This window comes from Mirounga angustirostris, unplaced genomic scaffold (genome assembly GCF_029215605.1).
Source record: "Mirounga angustirostris isolate CCGP_5_RB_7025 unplaced genomic scaffold, mMirAng1.0.hap1 SCAF_12, whole genome shotgun sequence".
Taxonomy (NCBI): Eukaryota; Metazoa; Chordata; class Mammalia; order Carnivora; family Phocidae; genus Mirounga; species Mirounga angustirostris.
Window position 1 is genome coordinate 5,411,738 of NW_026991720.1, and position 22,654 is coordinate 5,434,391.

The 22,654-nt window shown below is 41.9% G+C and overlaps 1 protein-coding gene across 1 annotated transcript in view; it reads right to left on the reverse strand.

Moving 5' to 3' along the window:
- Nucleotides 1-12,144, reverse strand: part of GALNTL5 (polypeptide N-acetylgalactosaminyltransferase like 5) — a 44,200-nt gene extending 32,056 nt beyond the window's left edge. Inside the window, 2 exon segments of the mRNA XM_045864015.3 lie at nt 5,390-5,510; nt 11,811-12,144. Of these exon segments, the coding sequence (XP_045719971.1) occupies nt 5,390-5,510; nt 11,811-12,072 (383 nt within the window). The 5' untranslated portion in view covers nt 12,073-12,144.
- Nucleotides 12,145-22,654: the final 10,510 nt, after the last annotated feature.

The window sequence follows — 22,654 nt, forward strand, 5'->3', positions numbered from 1 at the left end:
AAGTGGGGCAGGAAATGCCAGTAAAGGAGGCGCTGGGTGGGGGCAAGCCTACAGGTATCCCACACAGACCCACAGCATATGCATGGGCAGGTGTCACCATGGAAGAAGAGGGACTTCCCTAGTGAACACTTTTACCCAAGACTAGATGAAGATGTGCCTACCACGTAGATGCTGCCATCGTGCTCCAGGGAGTGGGACCAGGGAGAGGGCTGAGCGGCTGGGAAGGGGGCGGGGGGGAGCACATCCTACACATGTGGCTTCACAGAGACAAGTAGGAGAACGACCCACAGGCTTAAATTCCGGGAAGATCACTGAGTTCTCAAAGAGGAAGTAGGATGAGAGAGACGGGGTGGGGGGCAATGAAAGGACAACACAAGAATGAGGGACACGATGGTCCAGGGTGAACTGGTGCTACTTAGGTCACATCTCTAGCATTATATCCAGTCCTGGGCATCTTTTTAAGAAAACTGTAGATAAACAGAGTCCCTTCGGAGGAATGAGACATTGATAGTGAAGGGGCCTGAGACTATGTCACACCAGGTCTCTTTAGGCCCCTGGGTGTATGAGTCTCTCCAAAATTAATTGATAAATGTTGCTGTGGTCTTTTCTGACCTAAACTTTTCTCACCTAAGTAAGCAGTTTTTCAGGGTAAAAGAAATTTGGACAAGGCCCAAGTTTGGTGGTCCTTGGTTAGCCGCTCTATTCTTTGCTGATCATACAGATCAACAAGAGTACAGTATAAAGCAGGACTATTGTGGGTTGAATTGTGTCTCCCCCAAATTCATACGTTGAAGTCTGAACCCCCAGTACCTCAGGATGTGGCCTTATTTGGAAATGGGATTGTTGCAGAAACGATGAGGGAGATGTCATTAAGGCGACCTAGTCCAATAGACTGGTGTCCTTGCAAAAAGGGAAAATTAGGGCACAGAGGCAGACACAGAGTGTATTGAGTAGGGAGGGAGGTTATTGGCTTACACACCTTGTGCACTAACACAGGAGAAAAAGCAATAGGACTGGGGGTATGCTGACTTGCCCCTTTTTGTGTTTTTTTTAATATATAAATGCCAGGTTTTCTGTGATTAACATTTAAAAGAAATCTGAATACTTATTAATTACAAAAGGCTAAATAATCATTTTACACTGCAGCAATTTGACAGCTTCTGTTTCAGTCAAGTGATTGAAAATAATTTCACCCGCAGTCACTTCACTGGTAATGGGACAAATGGACATCAAGTGCCTCCTGATGCAGTGCTCTGAGGATGACACACAATCACGTCTATGGTATTCCTGCCAAAAAGCATGACCCGGATTTGATCGCAAGGTAACATCAAACTCAAACTGAAGAACATTCTAGAAAATAACTGGTTAGACCTCATGAAAGATAAAGACTTAGGAATGGTTTCAGATGAAAGAAAACCAAGGGCTTGGGAACACCACAGGCAATCTGGGGTCTTGGGTTGGGTCCTTCCAGAAAAAGGACGTCAGTGGGGCAACTGTAAACATTTGAATCATGTCTGTAGATTAGCTAATGGTATTGTATCAATGTTAATTTCCTGGTTTTGTTCATTGTTCTGGTTCTGAGGGTATGGAAGAGGTTAACATTTGGGGAATCTAAGAAAAGGCTATATAGGAATTCTTTGAGGTATTTTTGCAACCATTTGTAAGTCTGAAATTATTTCAAAATTGAAAAGTTAAAAGATAAAAAATTAAATCAGAAGACCAAGCAACATAAAAAATGTACTCTTCAAATATCTGTATCAAATATTTCCATAGCTAGTGAAAACAATCATGTGAACTTTAAGGCACAGCTGAAATGGAAATCCCACTTAATGGAATAATAGGATTAATATAACAATGGCTGAAAATCTGCTTGGACTCCAATAGTAGTTGAAATTTATTTTAAACACAAGTGTACCCTGTACATAATTGAATTTCCTATTAAATAAGTTAATATTCTGAATACTCAAACTTCCAAGTTCACTTCTCTCTTTGGACTGCCTCTCTCTAAAGTTTCTGGTTTTCCTAACAATCATGTGGATGGGGGAAAGGAAGTAAAGGTAGCTGCACTATTTTAGGAGATGAGATTTAGGGAGAAGAGTTGATTTTGTGGCAAGAAATTCATAGCTTACAGACATTCAAAAATATTGGCTTTCCTTTGTGGTAGTTCACTATCCAGTTAAGAAAAAAGTTGTCCCCAGGGGTACCTGGGTGGTGTTGTCAGTTAAGCTTTTGACTCTTGATTTTGGCTCAGGTCATGATCTCAGGGTCATGAGGTGGAGGTCTGGCGTCGGGCTCCACGCTCAGCGGAGAGTGTGCTTAGGATTCTCTCTTCCTCCCCATCTGCCCCTCCCTCCCCCTCAAATAAATAAATAAATCTTTAAAAAAAAAAAGTCCTCTAAATTAAATTCATATCATGTTCTATGGCTTGAATAAATTTAAATTCTTTTCCTTTGTGTCATCACATGTAAACACGACGTCCCTCGAGTGTGCCTCATCTTAAGTGGCACTTAGCTACCTAGATGCTTTATTGATTCGTATATTTGTGGTTTGAAGTGTTCGTGTTACACACAAGTCGCAACAAGACACAGTGGGCCCCACTTTCTCCTGTTTCCTGGAGCTTGGATTTTGTCTCCGCGTTACTGGAAGATGCCTACATTCCTTAAGTGCTTCTCATTTAGTTAAGAGAGAGTGCCAACCCTCTTGAGCTGGAGCCCTCAGAACCACTGAGGCACACGCTACAACGTGAACGAATCTTGGAGACATTACGCTACGTGGAATAAGTCAGGCAAATACCGTATGATTCCATTTCTACGAGGTACCTAGAGTAGTTAATATTCACAGAGATAGAAAGTACAGGGGATCAGAGGGAGGAAAGAATGGCGAGTCCATGTTTAATGAAAAAGTTCTGGAGATGGGTGGTGATGATAGTTCTAAAACGATGTGAATGTACTCAATGCCACTGAATTGTACAGTTAAAAATGGTGAAAATGGTACATTTTACTTTATGTCCAGTTTACCACAAGTTTAAAAAAAGGCATCAACACAAATGAGAACAATGAGAAAAAGCAGATTTTGAATAAAAAAATAAGTAGCTGTCTGAAGCATTTTGTATAAGAAATATCCCTTTGGCCAAATTTAATAAAAAGATCTTATGGGCAACACAATTCTTGTAAATCCCTAGAACACATTTGGTGCAACTGGGGAAGGTGTTCTCCACACTATAAACTCTAGAATTTTGAAATAGGCTCTTGAATTATCTGACTCCAAGTCCTAAAAACAGGAAAACTTCTAATATGCCAAAATTAAAATATGGTTAGTAACTGTTTATTTAAAAAACTAATATGTATTCACTGATAGACTTGTACACTGGAAAACTATAAGACATTAGTGAAAAGAAATTAAAGAAGACACAAACAAACAGAAAGATATTCTGTGCTCATAGACTGGAAGAACTTGACATTGTTAAGATGTCCATACCCAAAGCAATCTACAGATTCAGTGCAATCCATATCAAAATTCCAATGGTATTTTTCCTAGAAATAAAACAAAGAATCCTAAAATTTGTATGAAACCACAGAAAATGCTGACGAGGCAAAGCAATTTCGAGAAAACAAGAACAAAGCTGGAGGCATCACACTCTCTGATTTCAAACTCTATTACAAAGCTATGGTAATTAAAACAGTTTGGTATTGGCATAAAAACAGACATATAGATCAATAGAACAGAACAGAGAGTCCAGAAATAAAATCATGCATATATGATTAGTTAATTATGACAAAGGAGCCAAGAATATACAATGGGGAAAGGACAGTCTCCTCAATAAGTGGTGATGGGAAAACTGGACAGCCACATGCAAAAGAATGAAACTGGATCACTATCTTACACCATACACAAAAATTAACTTGAAATAGATTAAAGACTTGAATGTAAAACCTGAAACCATAAAAATCCTAGAAAAAAACAGAGGCTGTAAGCTTCTTGACATCAGTCTTGGTGATGATTTTTTGGATCTGGTACCAAAAGCAAAGGCAAGAAAAGTATAAATAAATAAGTGGGACTCCATCAAGCTAAAAAGCCCCCACAGAGCAAAGGAAATCATCAACAAAATGAAAAGGCATCCTACTGAATGCGAGAAAATCATATATCTGACAAGGGGTTTATATCTAAAATATATAAAGAATTCATAAAACTCAATAGCAAACAAACAATTCAATTTAAAAATGGGCAGAAGATCTGAATAGATATTTTTCCAAAGAAGGCAGACAGATGGCTAACAGGTACATGAAAAGGTGCTCAACATCACTAATGATCAGGGAAATGCAAATCAAACCACAATGAGATATCCTCTCACACCTGTTAGGATGGCATTACCAAAAAGACAAGAAATAACAAGTGTTGAAGAGGATGTGAAGAAAAGCGAACCCTTGTGCACTGCTGGTGGGAATGCAAACTGGTGCAGCCACTGTGGAAAACAGCACGGAGGGTCCTCAAAAAATTAAAAATAGGGGTGCTTGGGTGGTTCAGTTGGTTAAGCATCTGCCTTCGGCTCAGGTCATGATCCCAGGGTCCTGGGATCGAGTCCCTCATTGGGCTCCCTGCTCAGTGGGGAGGCTGCTTCTCCCTCTCCCTCTGCCTGTCGCTCTGCCTATCTGTGCTATGTCTCTGTCAAGTAAATAAATAAAATCTTTAAAAAAAATTCAAAAAGGGGCTAAGATAAGATCCAACGCTTTCAATTCTGGGTATTTATTTAAGAAAATGAAAACACTAACTCAAAAAGATACATGCACCCCTATGTTCACAGCAGCATTATTTATAATAAGCAAGACATGGAAACAACCTAACTGTCCATCAGTGGATGAATGGATAAAGAAAAATGTGCTATTATATACACAACGGAATACTTTTCAGCATAAAAAAGAATGACATCTTTCCTGAGGGCATTACACTAAATGAAATAAGTCAGAGAAAGATAAATACCATATGATCTCACTTACATGTAGAATCTAAAAACAACCAACCAACCAAACCTCCAAAACCCAACCTCATAAATACAGAGGACAGACTGGTGGTTGCCAGAGGAAGGCGGTGGGCAAAACAAAGCTCTATTATAAAATAAGTAAGTCATGGGGGATATAATGTCCACAGGGTGACTATAGTTAATATTACTATACTGCTTATGTGAAAGTGGCAAAGAGAGTAGATCTTAAAAGTTCTCATCACACACACACAAATACCTTTTGTAATATGCATGGTAGCCAATGTTATCTAGACTTATTGTGGTGATCATTTGGCAATATATATAAATATCAAATCATTATGTTGTACACTGGAAACTAATATAATCTTATATGACAATTATACCTCAATAAAAAAATGAGGATTAACATACATTTTATTCCTGGTATCTGGCACATCTCTCTCACTGCCCAAGCTTTCACTGAGAATGGCATTAAATCCATATTTTAAAAATCCAGCAATATATTCTGGTTTTGAATAGTTAGAATCCTTACCTGCAAGAAAAGGTAATTACAGTTACCTAAGTACAGATTTACTCCCATCACTTTGATAAAGGAAAATAAGAACAACCATATCCTGAATTCACTCTTTTTATAATGAGCCAGTCATTTTCCTGGAACCTACGCTACCTCCAGATGATAAGGCTAAAATCGAAGCAGATTCCTTAGCAAAGTATGAAAAACAAGCTAGCCTTTGGATATTCAGTCTCTTTAGGGAAGGAAGTGCTTGGCCTCCTTGGTTCCATCATGATTCACAACTGTCGTGTGAAATAACTGTAACTGAGGGATTTAGGAAAGGTGGGAAAGGAGAGCTAAAACCCCTCTCCTGAAATTCCATTGCAGAGAATAAAACAAGATGCCAGAGGCCAACCCAAACATACCAGTCATAACAATTAATGAAGATGGAGTAAATTTCCTATTAAAAGATAAAAACTCTTAGATGTCAATGAAGAAACAAAATATAATCAGGAAAGATAAACAGCATGAACTAAATGCTTAAAAGAATGGTCTAAGAACACAGGAGTCAAAATATCATTTAAAAAAGTACAGAATTCATTGGAAGGAGCATCTGGAAAGTCATTTTATACTCACAGTAAGAATAAGTCACAATAAAGACTAAATAAGAATTAGCTTGCAGACATCAAATATTGCTGCAGTAAAATACTTACATTAAAATCATTAGAAATATCAATATATATTGCCACAAATAAACAGTAATGGAATATTTTAAGAACAACTCTAAATCAGAGAGAAAGAAAGAATTTGATTAATGTAATTCATTATATTTCCTTAGTGGATTTATATTTTGCTTTGTTTTTGAAGAATAAACTTTCTTTTCCAATGCTTATGAAGTGCTTTCCAAAACAGATATAAAAGGCTATATTATATATAAAAGGGATTCTCTTCAAGATGCAGTAACCCCATTTCCACTAGGCCCTCTTTCTTGCACCTGAGAAATCCTGGACATGACACAACAGATAAGGATAGGAGGTTCTCTGAAAGGTCGAAACGAGCAGGCAGATTCCTGAGGCAGACCTCAGGAAGGGAGGAAGGACATGGTGAGCTCCTGATTTCCCTGCTGCCTCCCATAAATCCCAGACAGAGGTCTGTAGAAGCCTCCAAGTAGAACCACCAATAGGCACACACACATAAAAACTCCAAGATAAGCCTGGTCCCTTTAGCCACACGGCCATGGCCGGACCTACTCTAGTCAAGTCAAGCAGCAGTGGGAGAACCACACCAACCCCTGTGGCTTCAGTGCAGTGGGCAGGGAGTGGGCGTTTCACCACACCCAAGGGAGCAGCAGGCAGTGATGTGGGGGGTCCTGAGCAGAACCTACCCTTTTTGTCCCCCTTCCTGGCAGAAGCAGGCAAAGCTCTGATTACCTACACGTGTGGTGTGGGCAAGCTGAGCAGGGAGCTGGTCCTCCATAAGCTGGTCTGGGGGAAGCCGGTGGAACTCTGATTCTCCCCAAGATAGTGCCATGTTAATGGCATGCTGAGCCTCCAAGCCCACATGGCAGCAACAAGGCTCATCCAGGGGGTGAAAGGTGGGACTAGTCACACTCCACATACCCTCTGCCCCTCATGTCAGCAGGGCCCAGTGGAAAGCTAAACCTCTATCCCACCTGGTGGCAACAAGAGAGAAGCAGTTTATGCAAAGCTGGGTAGTGACACTGCTTCCTGTCTCCTAACCCTGGTGTCCATGAGGCCTACTGGGGAGCCAACTCAGAGACAACAATTTCATGCAAGTCTATGCCCCATGTTACCAAAGGGGGAGCTGAACTTCCCCCCACACTCAGGGAGGCAGTGCACCTGCTCCCTGGTTGGTGGGGTGGTGTCCACAGGCCCAGCAGGAAGCCTAGAATACCCACCCACCCAACACTTGACCCTTGTGCTGCATCTCAGTAGGGGATGGCCTGCTAATAAAGAAGCTTAATTAGGACCCAGAGTTTCACAATATTCAAAACACCCAAAATACAACAGAGAATCCTTTGTCATACTAAGAACCAGAGATCTCAAACTGAATGAAAAGACAATCAAGAGGTGCCAACACCAAGAAGAACCAGAGGTCGAATGATCTGACCAGGATGTTAAAGCAGCCTTCATAAATGTGCTCAGAAACAAATGGAAAAGGGAAGATCTCAGCAAAGAAATGGAAGTTATAAAAAAAAAAAAAAAAAAAAAAAAAAAAAGGAAAGTATAGAACTAAAAACTACAATAGTCTAAATAAAAAATTCGCTGGGCAGGCTTAATAGCAGAGTGATGGCTGATCAATGGAATCCACCCAATCCGAACAACAGAGAAAACAAGAAAAAAAACAGTCTCAGGAACTTGTGTACCAACAACAAAAGAGCTGATCTTTGTATTATCAGAGCCCTGGAAAGAGAGGAGTCATAGTGGGACTGAAAAAGTACTCTCGGAAATAAGGCTGGAAACTTCCCAAATTCAATGAAAGCTGGACATCTATAGACTCAGGAGGCTGAGCAAACCCCCAAAATAGGATAAACCAAAGAAATCCATGGCAGGACACATCATAATTGAACTTCTGAAAACTGAAGACAAAGGACAACTCTTGAAAGCAGCCAGAGAGAAAAAACGCAGGACTCATAGAGGAACAATCCGAATGACTGGATTTCTCATCTGAAATCATGGAGGAGAGAAGGAAGTGACAGAACATTTTTGAATGCTGAAAGGAAAGAACTGTCAACATCAAATTCTATACCCAGCAAAAATATCCTTTGGGAATTATGAGAAAACGAAGACACTCCCAAGTGAAGAAAAACTAAGAATTTGTGACTAGCAAACCCACCCTTAAAGAGGAGCAAAAGAAAGTTCTCTAAACAAGGAAATGGTAACAGAGGAGGGTTGGAACTTCAGAAAGGAAAAAAGAACATCAAAATGGATAAAAATAGGGGTAACTATGATAGACTCATTAAGAAACTCTCATGAGAGGGGCACCTGGGTGGCTCAGTTGGTTAAGCGACTGCCTTCGGCTCAGGTCATGATCCTGGAGTCCCGGGATCGAGTCCCGCATCGGGCTCCCGGCTCGGCGGGGAGCCTGCTTCTCCCTCTGACTCTCCCCCCTCTCATGTACTCTCTCTCATTCTCGCTCTCTCAAATGAATAAATAAATCTTAAAAAAAAAAAAGAAACTCTCATGAGTTTCCTAAATCATATTTGACTTTTGAAGCCACAATTATAACACCATCTGATGTGGTGCTCAATACTGAAGACAATCATATTTTTAAATTGAGGAGGCTATGGGGCGCCTGGGTGGCTCAGTTGGTTAGGCGACTGCCTTCGGCTCAGGTCATGATCCTGGAGTCCCGGGATCGAGTCCCGCATCGGGCTCCCTGCTTGGCAGGGAGTCTGCTTCTCCCTCTGACCCTACCCCCTCTCATGTGCTCTCTCTCTCTCAAATAAATAAAATCTTTCAAAAAAAAAATTGAGGAGGCTAAGGAACTGTTTACACTTTACTTGAAGAGGCAAAACATTGATTCAAGGAGACTGTGGTAAGTTATAGATGTATCGAGTAACACCTACAGCAACCACTAATAAAACCATACAAAGCAATCTTTTAAAAAACACTTTAAATAAATCAAGATGGAATTTTGAAAATGTTCAAGTAACTCACAGAAAGATAAGAGAAACAGAAGATTGAGAAACAGAGGAAATAAACAAAAAATAAATAAAATGGCTGAGAAACTCTGACATCAATAATTGTCTTAAATGCAAATGATCTCAATATACTAGTTAAAAGCATAGATTAACAGAGTGGATTTAAAAAGTGTTCCAACAATATGCTATCTACAAGAAACTTACTTCAGTGAAACATAGGTAGATTGATAATAAAAGGACAGCAAAGGATGTATTTGCAAATATTAATCAAAAAAGCAGCTGTGGTGCCTGGATGGCTCGATCGATAGAGCATGTGACTCTTGATCTCAGGGTTGTGAGTTCAAGCCCCACTTTGGGCATGGAGCCTACTTAAAAAAAAGTAGGAGTGGCTATATTAATATTAGATAAAATAGATTTCAGAGCAGAGAAAATTAGTAGAGACAGAGACATTACCTTACGATAAAGATTCAGTGCACCAGTGAGACATAATGATTTCAAACAGAAACACGTCAAAAAACAGTCTCAAAATACATGAAGCAAAAACTAATAGAGATAAAGTAGAACCTGACAAATCCACAATTATAGTTGGGGTCTTCAACACCCTCTCCTAGCAACTGACAGAACTACTAGCCAAAGCCTCGGCAAGGACATAGAAGAACTGAACAGTACGGTAAACCAACAGGATCTAGTTAATGTGTACGTAAAGACTACTGCACCCACAATAGCAAATACACTGTTTTTCCAAGTGTGCATGGAGCAGTCACCAGAGACGGACCATATTCTGGATCATAAAGCAAACCTCAAAAAACCTAGAAGAATTGAAATCATACAGAGTATATTTTCTGACTATAATGGAATCAAATTGGATGTCAGTAGTAGACAGTAGAAAATTACTAGATTCTGAAGTTAAACAATCTACTTCCAAATAATCCAAAGAGAAAGTCTCAAAGGGAATATAAAAATATAGAGTACTGAATGAAAATGAAAATTCAACATATCAAAATATGTGCCATACAGCTGAAGCCATATTATAAGATGTCAGTTCTCCCCAAATTGATCTATAGAGCCAATGCAATTAAAAATACCAGCAGTCTCTTTTGAAGAAATTGACAAACTGTTTCTAAAACCCATCCGAACAATCTAACAACCTAGAATAACCAAAACAATTTTGGAAAGAGTGAGAATAGAATTCAGAAAGAGACCCAACAAAAACAGTCAGCTGATTTTTGAAAGGTGCCAAGATGAAAAAAGGGAGATTTTTTTCAAGAAATGATGCTGGACAAAATGGATATCCACACAGGAAAAAATGAACATTGATCCTTACCTCCCATCACAGAAATTCACTCAAAATGGACCATGGTCCTAATGTAAAATGTAAAGTAAAACCTAAAATCTAAAATTTCTAAAAGAAAACATAGAAGGGAATCTTTGTGAACTTGAGGTAGGCAAAGGTTACTTCAATAAAACATAAAAAAACAGGAACCGTACAAGAAATTGGGATGAAATGAACATCAAAATTTAAAATTTTTCTTCTTGAATGACATCATTCAAAAGAGAATAAAAAATGTACAGTATGGAGACTATGGTTAACAATACGATATTGCATATTGAAAGTTGCCAACACAGATCTCATCACAAGAAAAAAAAATTCTGTGTGTGATGGATGTTAACTAAACTCACTGTGGTGATCATTTTGCAATATAGACATGTATCAAATCATTCTGCTGTACTTCTAAAATTAATAAGGTGTTATATGTTAATTATGTCTCAATTTTAAAAAGGAATAAAAAGACAAGGCACAGACTTGTACAAAATATTTGCAATTCACATATCAAAGGACTTGAATCCAAAATACATTTGAAAAAATCTTAAAAATCAAAAGACAAACATCCCGATTTAAAAATGGACAAAGGACTTGAAGAGACACTTTACAAAAGAAGATATATGGGTGGCCATTAAGCACATGAAAAGGTGCTCAAAATCATTAGTCATCAGGGAAATGCAAATTAAGGCCACAATGGTACCATTACTTACCCATTAGAATAGCTAAAATCTAAAAAGCTGACCTTGTCAAATGTTAGTAAAGATTTGGAGCAAAGGGATTCTCATACACTGCCAGAGGGTATATTAAATGGCATAGCTATCTTGAAAACATGTTGTCATTTTCTTTAAAGTTAAGCATATACCTACAGTACATTCCATCTGTCCCAAACCTAAGAGAAATAAAATATGTCCATACAAAGACTTATAATCCATATTCACGGCAGCATTGCAATTCATTAGGAGTATCTACAAACACATTAAAAATACATAATAGTGTATTTTGCTAGAGATCATACATAAAGGAAGGGAAGAAAGATATCTATCAACTCAGATTAACTACCACCTCTGAGGGTAAAGGGAGTAGAAGGAAGGGGGTGAAGTCTTTAATGGTACCTATTAACATTTATTTCTGTGAAAAAACAACACTTTCTGAAATAAATATAGCAAACTATATTAAAAATTGTTAAATTTAGGTGATACATGCCTGTTTCACTATTTTCTGTATATATGCAAAATATTTTATAATTTAAAAACTGAATTGCTCTAAGACATTCTTTGCCTCTTCCAAATATTAAATGTATGGTATATTTCCCCCTTAAAATAAGGCTAATAGAGAAAATCAAAATACTTACCCGATTTTAAAAAGGTTTGGTATTCTGCAGTTTCATCTTCGTCAGGCCTTTCAAATCTTACACGTGATCTTGGGATTAGCTTGTCGTCATGGGTAATTTGCTGTTGGAATTTTTTTCCAAGGGACCAAATTAAAGCAGGCCCCTGGGGTTTCTTCTCCAAGTTGCTTACATGATTATGGTGAATATATATATACAATAGAGCTGTCCAGATCCCAAATGTCAAGGATCCATAGAATAAACACTGAAATATGACACCTCTCATTGTAAACCTAGCATTTTTGAAGGTCCATTTTTAAATTTCCTAAGTCAGAAGAATTTAAGAGAAACTATATTAGATATCTCAATGATTTATAGATCATCTACTTGGCTTAAATTCAATTTTCAGTGTCTTAAGAACAGGATCATTTTGATATGTATTTACCCATATACTTGGATGAGATAAAGTATATCTTGTTTTTTATTAGTGAAAACTCTTAAAACTGATATTCAGAAGATCACTTAACATCAAAACACATGCTTATAAAACATACACTCATTTAAAGTAATTGCCACACACTCCTGAGCCTACAGCTAAAGGAAATATAGTGAAAGCAGGTTTACTCATCCCTTATTCATGCTCAACCCATCTTGAAGTGTTAACCTAAATCTCTACTTTTAAAAATCTGATTAGACACCAATTCAAAAATATAAAAAAACACAGTTCACATGCTGGAAGGAAAGTGGGCAATGATAACTGGTCCAGCACTGATGGGACTATGAAATGGTACCACCATTTTAGCAGTTATCTAGTTCAGGGGAATTTAAGCAAATGGTATGCTGATGCATTTCTATGCCTAGGAACATGCCCTGAAGCGACTCTCACAGGTATCATGAGATCTGTGCAAGAATGTTTACTGCACAGGGGCGCCCGGGTGGCTCACCCGGTTAAGCGTCTGCCTCCAGCTCAGGTCATGATCTCAGGGTCCTGGGATGGAGTCCTGCCTGGGGCTCCTTGCTCAGCGGGGAGCCTGCTTCTCCCTCTGCCTCTGCCCCTCCCCCTGCTCATGCTCTCTCTCTGACAAATAAACAAATAAATCTTAAAAAAAAAAAAAGAATTTACTGCAGTAATGTTTGTAGTCGAAACTACATGCAACTCAAGTTTCCCTCAATAGGAGAATTAATAAAGTGAACTATTCCCTCAACACAGGAAACAGATCAACTGGAGCTACACGTATCAATATTGTAAACACAATAACGTCGCACAAAAAACCAATCAGGGTGTGATGCATGTTTTCCATGCATATGGAAAACATGAAAAGCAGCGCAACTGTTTATGGATACACCTGTATGCAGCAAATGTTGGGGAAAACCCATGCAGGCAAATGGTCCACCAAATTTAGGATGTGATTACTCCCAGGGGGGAGGGCACTGGGAAGAGGGAAGGGCTCCTACTGTGTTCTTAACACTTATTTTTTTTTAATCTCTTAAGTAAATATGGCAAAATTATAAGGTTTGATAAAGCTTGATGATGTGTCCACCAGTGTTCATATTTTTCTCTATATTTCCCTTTTGTTGGAAATATTTCCTAATTTATCAAAAAGGAAAAGTCTTGAGAAGCTTCCTTTAGAGATGACAGATTGAAAATGTGTGTCTGTGCCTCTCCCCTTGACTCAATTGTGAATAAAAACAAATCTAAAAACTCCCCTGGGAAAAGAGTGGTAGAGGGAAGCTCAGTGCACTTGAGATTTCAACACAGGTTTGGAAGACTGGAAGCTGCTGGACATGAGGTAACAAGCAGGAAGCCGGAGGAAGCCAGGACCCCACGCACACAGGGAAGGGACTCTGAGGTGGAACCCCAGGGCAGCCAGGGCCCTGGAGGTGCAGGCAGGTCAGATGCAGAGTGGGGAGGCTTTGGGAAGACCACATGTTTATACACACAGCAGTCAGCTCTCTTCACCCCTCCCTGTGCCTTAAAATCAAGATGGGAGCGTGGCAATTTCTTCTCTGGAGACATGGGACTGAGGAGGCTCAGCCTCTACAGAGGGAAGGTCAGGGCTGAAGTCAAGGGGGTCCCTTGGATCCAGAGGGTTTGATCACCCTGCCCACTTCCCCATCTCACACACAGGCTCCTGGCAGCCAGGTCGCTACACCTGAGGTAGGAGACAGGAGAATTGTTCTATGGTGAGAAGATAGGTCCCCCACATTGAAATGGAGTGCCCAACAAAGCAGCCAGCCCCGTGTGTCACTTGAAGATAGCGCACCTGTGGCCGTGGTCAGAGATTCCCATCAGTGGGTTAGTGTCTCGTTTTTCAACTGGAAGAGAATGCTGTTATGCTCTGAGTTGTGTCCTTCCTAAAATCATATGTTGAAGTACTGGCTCCTAAAAAGACCCTATTTGGAGATAGGGTCTTTAAAGAGGTAACTGAGTTTAAATGAGGCCACAAGGGTGGGCTGTAATCCAACTGGACCGGTGTCCCTGTAAGAGGAGGAAGAGACACCTGGGGTGCATGCCCAGAGGAAAGGCCATCTGCAAGCCAAGGAGAGAAGCCTCAGAGGAAACCAGCCCTGCTGGCACCTTGATGTTGAACTTCCAGCCTCCAGAATGGAGGGAAATAAATTCTGTTGTTTAAGCGCCGCCTGTCCCCCACCCCCAGTCTGTGGCACTTTGTTATAAGAGCCCTAGCAAACTGATACAAATGCCAAGGATCGACCTAGGCATTTGAAGAAAGCCTCCAGAAAGAGGGAAAATACACATAGAACCAGGAAAGGGGAACAAATAAACGAGAGCTTTAAAAAAATCAAAACACTGGTTTTGATTGCTCACAGAGAGTCAAGAAGATACTACACCCATAAAACCAGGGAAGCAGGCTATGATATAGAAAACATTACAGAACAAAAAAGGGTTGCTGAAACCTAAAACATGATGGGGAAAACTAAAAAAAAATTATTGGAAGGTTGGAAAATAGTGTGAAAGGAATATTCTGGAAGGCATAACAAAATGACATAAGGGGAAACATAAGAAAAAATGGAGAGATGTGGTATTTCATTCTAGGAGGTATAACATCTAACTAGTAAAAAGAGTTCCAAAAGGTGATCAGAGAAAAATGGAGGACAGGAAATTATTAAATAAGTAATATGAATATTTCCCCCAGAACTAAAAGGGCTCACAAAATGCCCAATGCAATGAACGTAAAAGTATCCTAAAAGCTTCCAGGTGCAGAAGAAACGGTTGACATACAGAAGGAGTTTCAGAAGGATATCAAACTTCTCAACAAAAACACTGGGTTCTTATTTCTTTTAAAGATTTATTTATTTATTTGAGAGAGAGAGAGCGCACAAGCTGGAGGGAGAGAAAATCTCAGGCAGACTTCCTGCTGAGTGCAGAGCCCAATGCAGGGCTCAATCTCACAACCCTGAGATCACGAACTGAGCCGAAACCAAGAATCAGAGGCTTAACCGACTGAGCCACAGAGGTGCCCCAACACTGGGTTCTTAAAGACTATAGAGAAATGGCTTCACAATTCTAAGTTAAATGGTATTTCACCTAGAATTCTTTAGTCAAATTTTAATTAAGCTTGAGAGAAGAATAAAGATATTTTCAGATCTGTAAAGGACTCAGAAAGAATTACACTCCATCTATTCTTTTTTGGGAGACTACATGTGGATTGCAAATGCCAACAAAACAAAGAGTAAACAAAGAAGACATGGCCCAGGGTGGTGGATCCAACCCAGGAGAGAGGCAGAGATGGCCCCAGAGGGTGGCTGAGCTGGGGGGGCCCTGGAAGGCGGTTGTCCACATTGGAAGAGGCTATAGTGAACTCTGGCACTCCACCCCTCCCCAAAAATGAGATGGGTCAAAAGAATATCAGATTTGATAGATGATATGGGGTGGGGAAATGCAAGTAGATGACTTATCTGATGCTAAAAATTAAGGAATGATATTTGTAGAGTGATGTAACACACTGGCTATAGATTCATAAGGAAAATAAGATTCTAAAAAATGGAAGGCATGTAAGAAAAATGAAGTTGATATGTGAAATAAGCCAAGAAGTAGAAGCCTAAAAATATTATTTAAAATATGAAGGCAACTGTCCTACAAAATATATTAAAAGAGTTGAAAGTCATTGCTTTTGGGGAGTTGTACTGAGGATTAGGGTGGAAACTGGGCAGGGACCTGCTGACTCTATAAGATTTTGTTTTTATTTTAGGCTTTATTTTTTAATGTATGCCTTACTTTAACAAAAAATTAAAAATGGAGATTACACACAGTACCTATCAAAAGGCAACCATGCTTGTAAACACATGCATAGAGCAGCCCCTTCTCTCCCACCCCAACCCTTTAAATAACATGACAGCCTGGTGGCGGAAGAGGGAATCAAGGATATGAGCCTCCGAGCTCTCCAGTATCACCCTCTTTCTAGGAGCCTCTGGTGTGGGTCCTCTTCACGCTCTGATTCTTCCAAGTGTCTTCCTGCATCTGACCATTTTGTATTGTCTCCCATTTTTATCCGATTTCTCTGACTGGAGGAAAGAGTCTGGCTTCCAGTTTTGACCTTAGGCATGCACTAGGAACAAGCCTGCATACGCGCTCTTAGTCTTACTGCCTTTTTTTTTTTTTTTTTTTTTTAGAGTGAGAGAGAGCACCAGAGCGGGGTGAGGGGCAGAGGGGCAGAGGGAGAAGCAGACTCCTTGCTGAGCAGGGAGCCCGATGTGGGGCTCATCCCAGGGTCCTGGGATCATGACCTGAGCCCAAGGCAGACGCTCAACCACTGAGCCCCCGGCTCTTACTGCTCTTGTTCACAGAAGAGACCATTCCTGCCCCACAGAACCCAGTACTCTCAACAAGTGCATGGCGTCAAACCACCAGGGCAGCACCTTGCCCCCAAAGAGACCCGAACACACCTGGATACAATGTCTTATGCAGTGGTGCTGTGTGGTGCCCCTAGATCATACCTTGGGGCTGGGGCGCCCATTCCACCCTACTGCCCCGAGTACTGGCTCGCGGCCGCGTCCCTTCCCCACACCTACCTTTGGTGGGGCAAGCTGCTTTGCCCTAGGTTCCGCCTCCCCGAGAGAACTCGTGTTTAAAGACTGCCTTGTTTCAACTTGGGATGACTCTGAAGACCCATCCAGCCCAGAGCTGCCCATGGGACTGACTGAGGTCCCTCCTGCAACCTCATCACAGTCTAGCCTCTTCCTCTTGTGACAATAAAAGAAAATCTCCTTTAGAAGGGAGTCAGGAGGCCGCAGGGGGAGCTCTCCTGCCCAGCACTCCTTGTCAACTGCTGACCCAACAGGAAAACAGGCACCTTGTAGGGTTAGTATTTTATTATCCCAGCAAGAGGAAGGAAAGTTCCTCCTCCCCTGGCCCAGCCAATGAGGTTCTGTGACCATAGCCCAGCCAAGGAGGGACAGTCACCGCTCAGCCAATGAGGGACTGTGACTACAGCCCAGCCAAGGAGGGACAGTCACCGCTCAGCCAATGAGGTTCTGTGACTACAGCCCAGCCAATGAGGGACAGTCACAGCTCAGCCAATGAGGAACTGTAACTACAGCCTAGTCAGTGAGGGACAGTCACAGCTCAACCAATGAGGGACTGTAACTACAGCCTAGTCAGTGAGGGACAGTCACAGCTCAACCAATGAGGGACTGTGACTACAGCCTAGTCAGTGAGGGACAGTCACAGCTCAGCCAATGAGGGACTGTGACTACAGCCCAGCCAATGAGGGACAGTCACAGCTCAGCCAATGAGGAACTGTAACTACAGCCCAGCCAATGAGGGACAGTCACAGCTCAGCCAATGAGAGACTGACTAACTGACTACAGCCCAGCCAATGAAGGACAGTCACTGCTCAGCCAATGAGGGACTGTGATACGGCCCAAATGAACTTTTTATTACCGCCTTCTCAACATCCCCTTTATTCTGTAAAAGACCATTCTTCTGTTTGTTCTGCAGACTTGCCTAAGATTATGCTATAGCTTTCTTGTCCTGGGTTGCAAGTCTCTGCTATTCCTCAAACCCATTTTTGCTGGCAAAATAACTGGTGGTCTTATTTTTAAGGTTAACACTCTGCTTGACCCAGTTTCCTTCACTTGCAGATGTTGGCTCCCAAACCCATGCCAATAAAGTACCTGCATGCAAATCTCCGTCTCTGAGCCTGTTTCCTAAGGAACTGGAGCTACAACAGTTGGTAGTGGGGGTGGTCCTGGGAAACAGACACCAAAATGGGATTTGGGGGCTGGATCACCCCTAGCCGCCTGGCCCTTAAGACCCCATTGCTGGTGGGAAGGCGGTGCTCTGACAGCCGCTGGTGGGCTGAAGCGGTGCGCTTTGTCCAACTTCACTGGTGGGGAACTGGAATGGAATACTGGTGGAAAGGAACGTTCTGGTTGGAGCATTTGAGAGATGGGGCAGGGAGTACTAAATATAAAAACCGTGGAATCGGGGGCCTGGGTAGCTCAGTCGGTTAAGTGTCTGCATTTGGCTGGAGTCATGATCTCTGGGTCCTGGGATCCTGCCTGTGTAGGGCTCCCTACTCAGCGGGGAGTCTGCTTCTCCCTCTCCCTCTGCTCCCGTTCGTGCGCTCTCTCTCTCCCAAATAAATAAAATTAAAACACACACACACACACCAAAAAAACCTGTGGGGTTAAAATGGCTGCTGTTGGATGCATTTGACAAAGGCAATGAAAGGCTGAGGGTGATTAGTCCCCACTTGAAGGCGAACTTTCAATCTGGCCTCCTTAGCGACACATAAAGAGACACTCATCTACGTGGGAAGGGCAGAGAAAGCTGAGAACCGAGTGCAGGGCTTGGTGGTAAGGGAAGGTGGCTTCTCAGATCTGGCTCTTCTGTCCAGGGAGAGAGGGAGGCACTGAGACTCGGGATGGGGGTGTATGGGTGGAGGGCCATGGGGCCCCACCCTCTGGGCCTATAGGAATGGCCCACTCACCCCTGTTAAAGGCCAGCTCTGCTCCTTTGCTTGAGGATACTTCACAAGCAACACATGCCCTCCCTCCGGACCACCCCTCCCCCTACCCAGTCCCCTCCTGGCCACCTGATCAATAACTAGGGTCAAGTTACAGCACAGCCTGGCTGGGAAGGTGCTGGGCCCAGCTCAGGGAGGAAAGAAAGTGTCCCCAAGGAACTGCAGAACCCCCCCCCCGCCCCCCCCAGGCATCAGGACTCAATGGAATCAGGGGCCTGTGCATGGGCTTAGTCCTGAGGATCCTAGATCAAGGGAGGCGGTATAAAACTGGATTGGGTGTTTATTCATATTGGAGCATTCCAAGACATAGGCTTTTACACCCTGACAAATCCTCATTGCACAGTGAAGTCTCCTTGATTGGACAAATTACACTTTAAAAAAGAAATCTTTGGGGAGCCTGAGGGATTCAGTCAGTTAAGTGTCTGCTTTTAGCTCAGGTCATGATCCCAGGGTCCTGGGATTGAGCCCCTCATCGGGCTCCCTGCTCAGCGGGGAGCCTGCTTCTCCCTCTCCCTCTGCCTGCCACTCCCCCTGCTTGTGCTCTCTCTCAAATAAATAAATAAAATCTTTAAAAAATAAAAACGAAATCTTTGATTATGCAAAGAAAAAGTGTCAAATGTTTAAGAGGAGAAGGTAGCCTCTAACTGGGGGAAATGGATGGATTAAAATGAGTGGGAAGAGAATGAAGCTGGTTAACTTCTATTACCACCACTACTTCTGATAAATGTCACCTGCTGAGACTGTTTTAACTTCCACCAAACACCAAAAGCAATTAGAAACTAAGGAAGAAAGTAAGCGAGGGGAGGCACCCAAATTGAATGGACAACATATGCATGTGGGTTCATGATAGGGTTAGTGCTGGAGAAGGAAATAAATCCATATTCTCTAGGAGGATTCTATATTAAGAAAATTAAGGAAATTCTCTACATGTGAACACTTAGGAAAATTACCCTCATCCAATTTTTTTATTTTTACGAATGTAAGTTTTCTTATACTACAGTTTCTTAAAGCAGAGCTCCCCCTGGTTCTCTGGACTATGCGCCTCATCTCTCCCCCATCCCCTCCCCCCCAGCCCCACCCCCACTCCCACCAAATGCACAAACACACACATACAGGTACACACTGAAAAACCGAAACCCTAAACTAAATCTGGATTCAGTTATTGGGTTTGTTTTAAAGTGTCTTTTCAGAGTCAGAAAAACAGACTATGCTTTAGATGATGTCACAACTAAATTTTCTATAAATAATTAGATTTTCAAGAACTGAAGTCATTATAAATGCCCTGCCTACCTCTAGAGTGGCATAATCCAGCCTGGTAGCCATAACCTCTTTTTTAAAACTCAGATCTTCTTTTTTTTTTTTTTTTTTAAAGATTTTATTTTATTTATTTATTTGACAGAGAGAGACACAGCGAGAGAGGGAACACAAGGAGGGGGAGTGGGAGAGGGAGAAGCAGGCTTCCCGCGGAGCAGGGAGCCCAATGCGGGGCTCGATCCCAGAACCCTGAGATCATGACCTGAGCCGAAGGCAGATGCTTAACGACTGAGCCACCCAGGCGCCCCAAAACTCATATCTTCTTAATCCTAATCCCCAGAGCCAGCATTCCATTCAAGATTCAGTGATTTGATGTGCGGCTTCCACTGATTCCAGATGGAAGGAGCCCCCCCACGTTGTTCCCACTTTTCAAGACACCGAGCTCCCCCACCTACCATTAAGACATTGACTGCTCTGTAGTTGATAAACTGTCTAAGCTGAGTCACAGGTGAAATTAGGCAGGAGTCTAGGTTGAATGATCTGAAAGACGAGATATTTTTCTGAATGGCTGACTTTATAGTGCCCGGATTCTGAGCAAATAGCTGATTGTGCGGAGCTGCCCTGCCTGCGTGGTATTACACTAGATACAGCATTGGGTGTGTCACAAAGCCCTTGTGATGTCACATGGGGCATCGCCAGCAGCCAGGGGCCCCTGCCTGGAAGCTCCGAGCAGCAGGTAGAATCTGGAACTTCCAGAGTTCAAAGGGTCCTTCCAGGGAGTCTTAGAATCCTCATTCCTCAGCCAAGGAAATAGGAAAAGCCTCGTCTTGGGCAAAATCTAGGCTAGATCTCATTTTTAGCTTTTTTTTTTTTTTTTTTAAATCAACATGAAAAAAAAAAGTTTTCAGAACACCTCAAGGGACTCAAAGATGAGCCAAAGGGTTGTTTGGCTGCCTTTTAATTTTTTACTCTGTATTACTCAATATTTAGATATTAGTACATGAGTTCAGCCAAACGCTTGTGAAATGTCTTCTTAACATGTCTGAGCAGATTTGAACTTTCCCCCACTGAGGAGGCTGACTCTGTTCAGCCTGGGACCAGACATCTGCTTCAAAGTAGGTAGGAGGCAGGGGTGGGGGTGGGGAGGGTGGGGGGGTGGGGGAGGATGAGTTGGGTTCTTCCTGGAGGACCAGGAATGAGAGAACAGAGAACATGCTAGCCGTCCAGTATTTTTCTGTAGTTATAAGGGACATAGAAGTCATGGTGCTACCCAGGGGTTGCTTAAGGGAGACAGAATAATCATGTGAGAAATTAGGGGGAGATACAAGATAAGAAGTGTATTGAGTTGCTACAGGCTGGTGTCTCGAAGAACCAAGAGTCAGGGGGCACAGTTATCAGAACCAATTCATAAGGGGGAAAGGATAATGCAACAAAAAACCCCACAAAAGGCATAGAACAAAGTTATGACCCTAGGCAGGTAGCTGGTAGGAGCTGAAGAGAGGAGGTTCGGAGGAGGAAGATGAAAATTGCAGAGGGGAAGGAATGTGGGGGAGAGAGTAAGGTGCATTTGTGACAATGATGGTCAATTCCATGGGAGTGACCAGAAAGCCTGGAACCTTCCCTATGGGTAAAAAGAAAGTAGGAGGCTGAAACAGTGCATGTTTTATCTCAAATTAGCAGGCAAGTTTTATCCTAGTTGATCTTAATTAAACAAGTATAAGGAGAAACACAACAGCCCTGAGTTTTACTTTCAGTTTGAGAAGGAAAAGGGAAACATATCTTACCTTTCTTATGAGAGGTTAAAACTTCAAACTGAGAGCCAGGAAAACCATCTTCTTTCTGGGCTTGTGTCTTCTGAGGGATAAAAGCAATGCTTAAAACAAAGGGTACCAAAAAACCCCACAACAGAACAAAAAACAAAGGGCAGAGAAACAGAAATAGGGAATGCAAATCAAAAGAAAACAGGCAAAAACATTTCAGTATAAAACTTGCCAATTATTGCATACCATCCCAAGCATTTTGGGAGACTGTAAGCACTTGGAGGAGAAGGTCCCAGACTAGTCAATCTCTACGCTCCATGACGCTGTACCTAACATGGGATATGTGCTGGTCGACATTCACTAAATAAATCCTCAAGTAACGGTGACTCGTAAGACAAAGGAATTGGTAAGCAATGACAAAATGTGAATATCTTTGGGGGTAAAAAGGAAACAGAAGAAGGAAAAAAGGGAATTAAAAATTAATGCAATAATCTTAGTCTCAGCCCTGCCTGGCTCCCTCCCACCAGCCCAATTGGGCTCATTCATCTAAAAACTCTCTCCTGACTGATTCTTTGCTCCAGTGACAAAGGCCTACAAACCCTCCCCACACACTGCTCTTACCTCGAAATTCCTCCACATCCTATTGGTCAAACTCACCAACCTATGTTCTTTGTCCTAAGAACCCTTCAGAAGAATCCAGTCCCCATCCACTCTGGTTCCCAGCCATTCAAAGCATCAACTGCAACCATCCTTTGGATCTCTGTCCATCTCAGGGTCCAAATAGCATTTCCCTCAATAACCATGTAGTAAGCTTTTCCCATGGAAGTGTGCAGTTATCTTAGGCAACCCACAAGAGGGGTTGTGA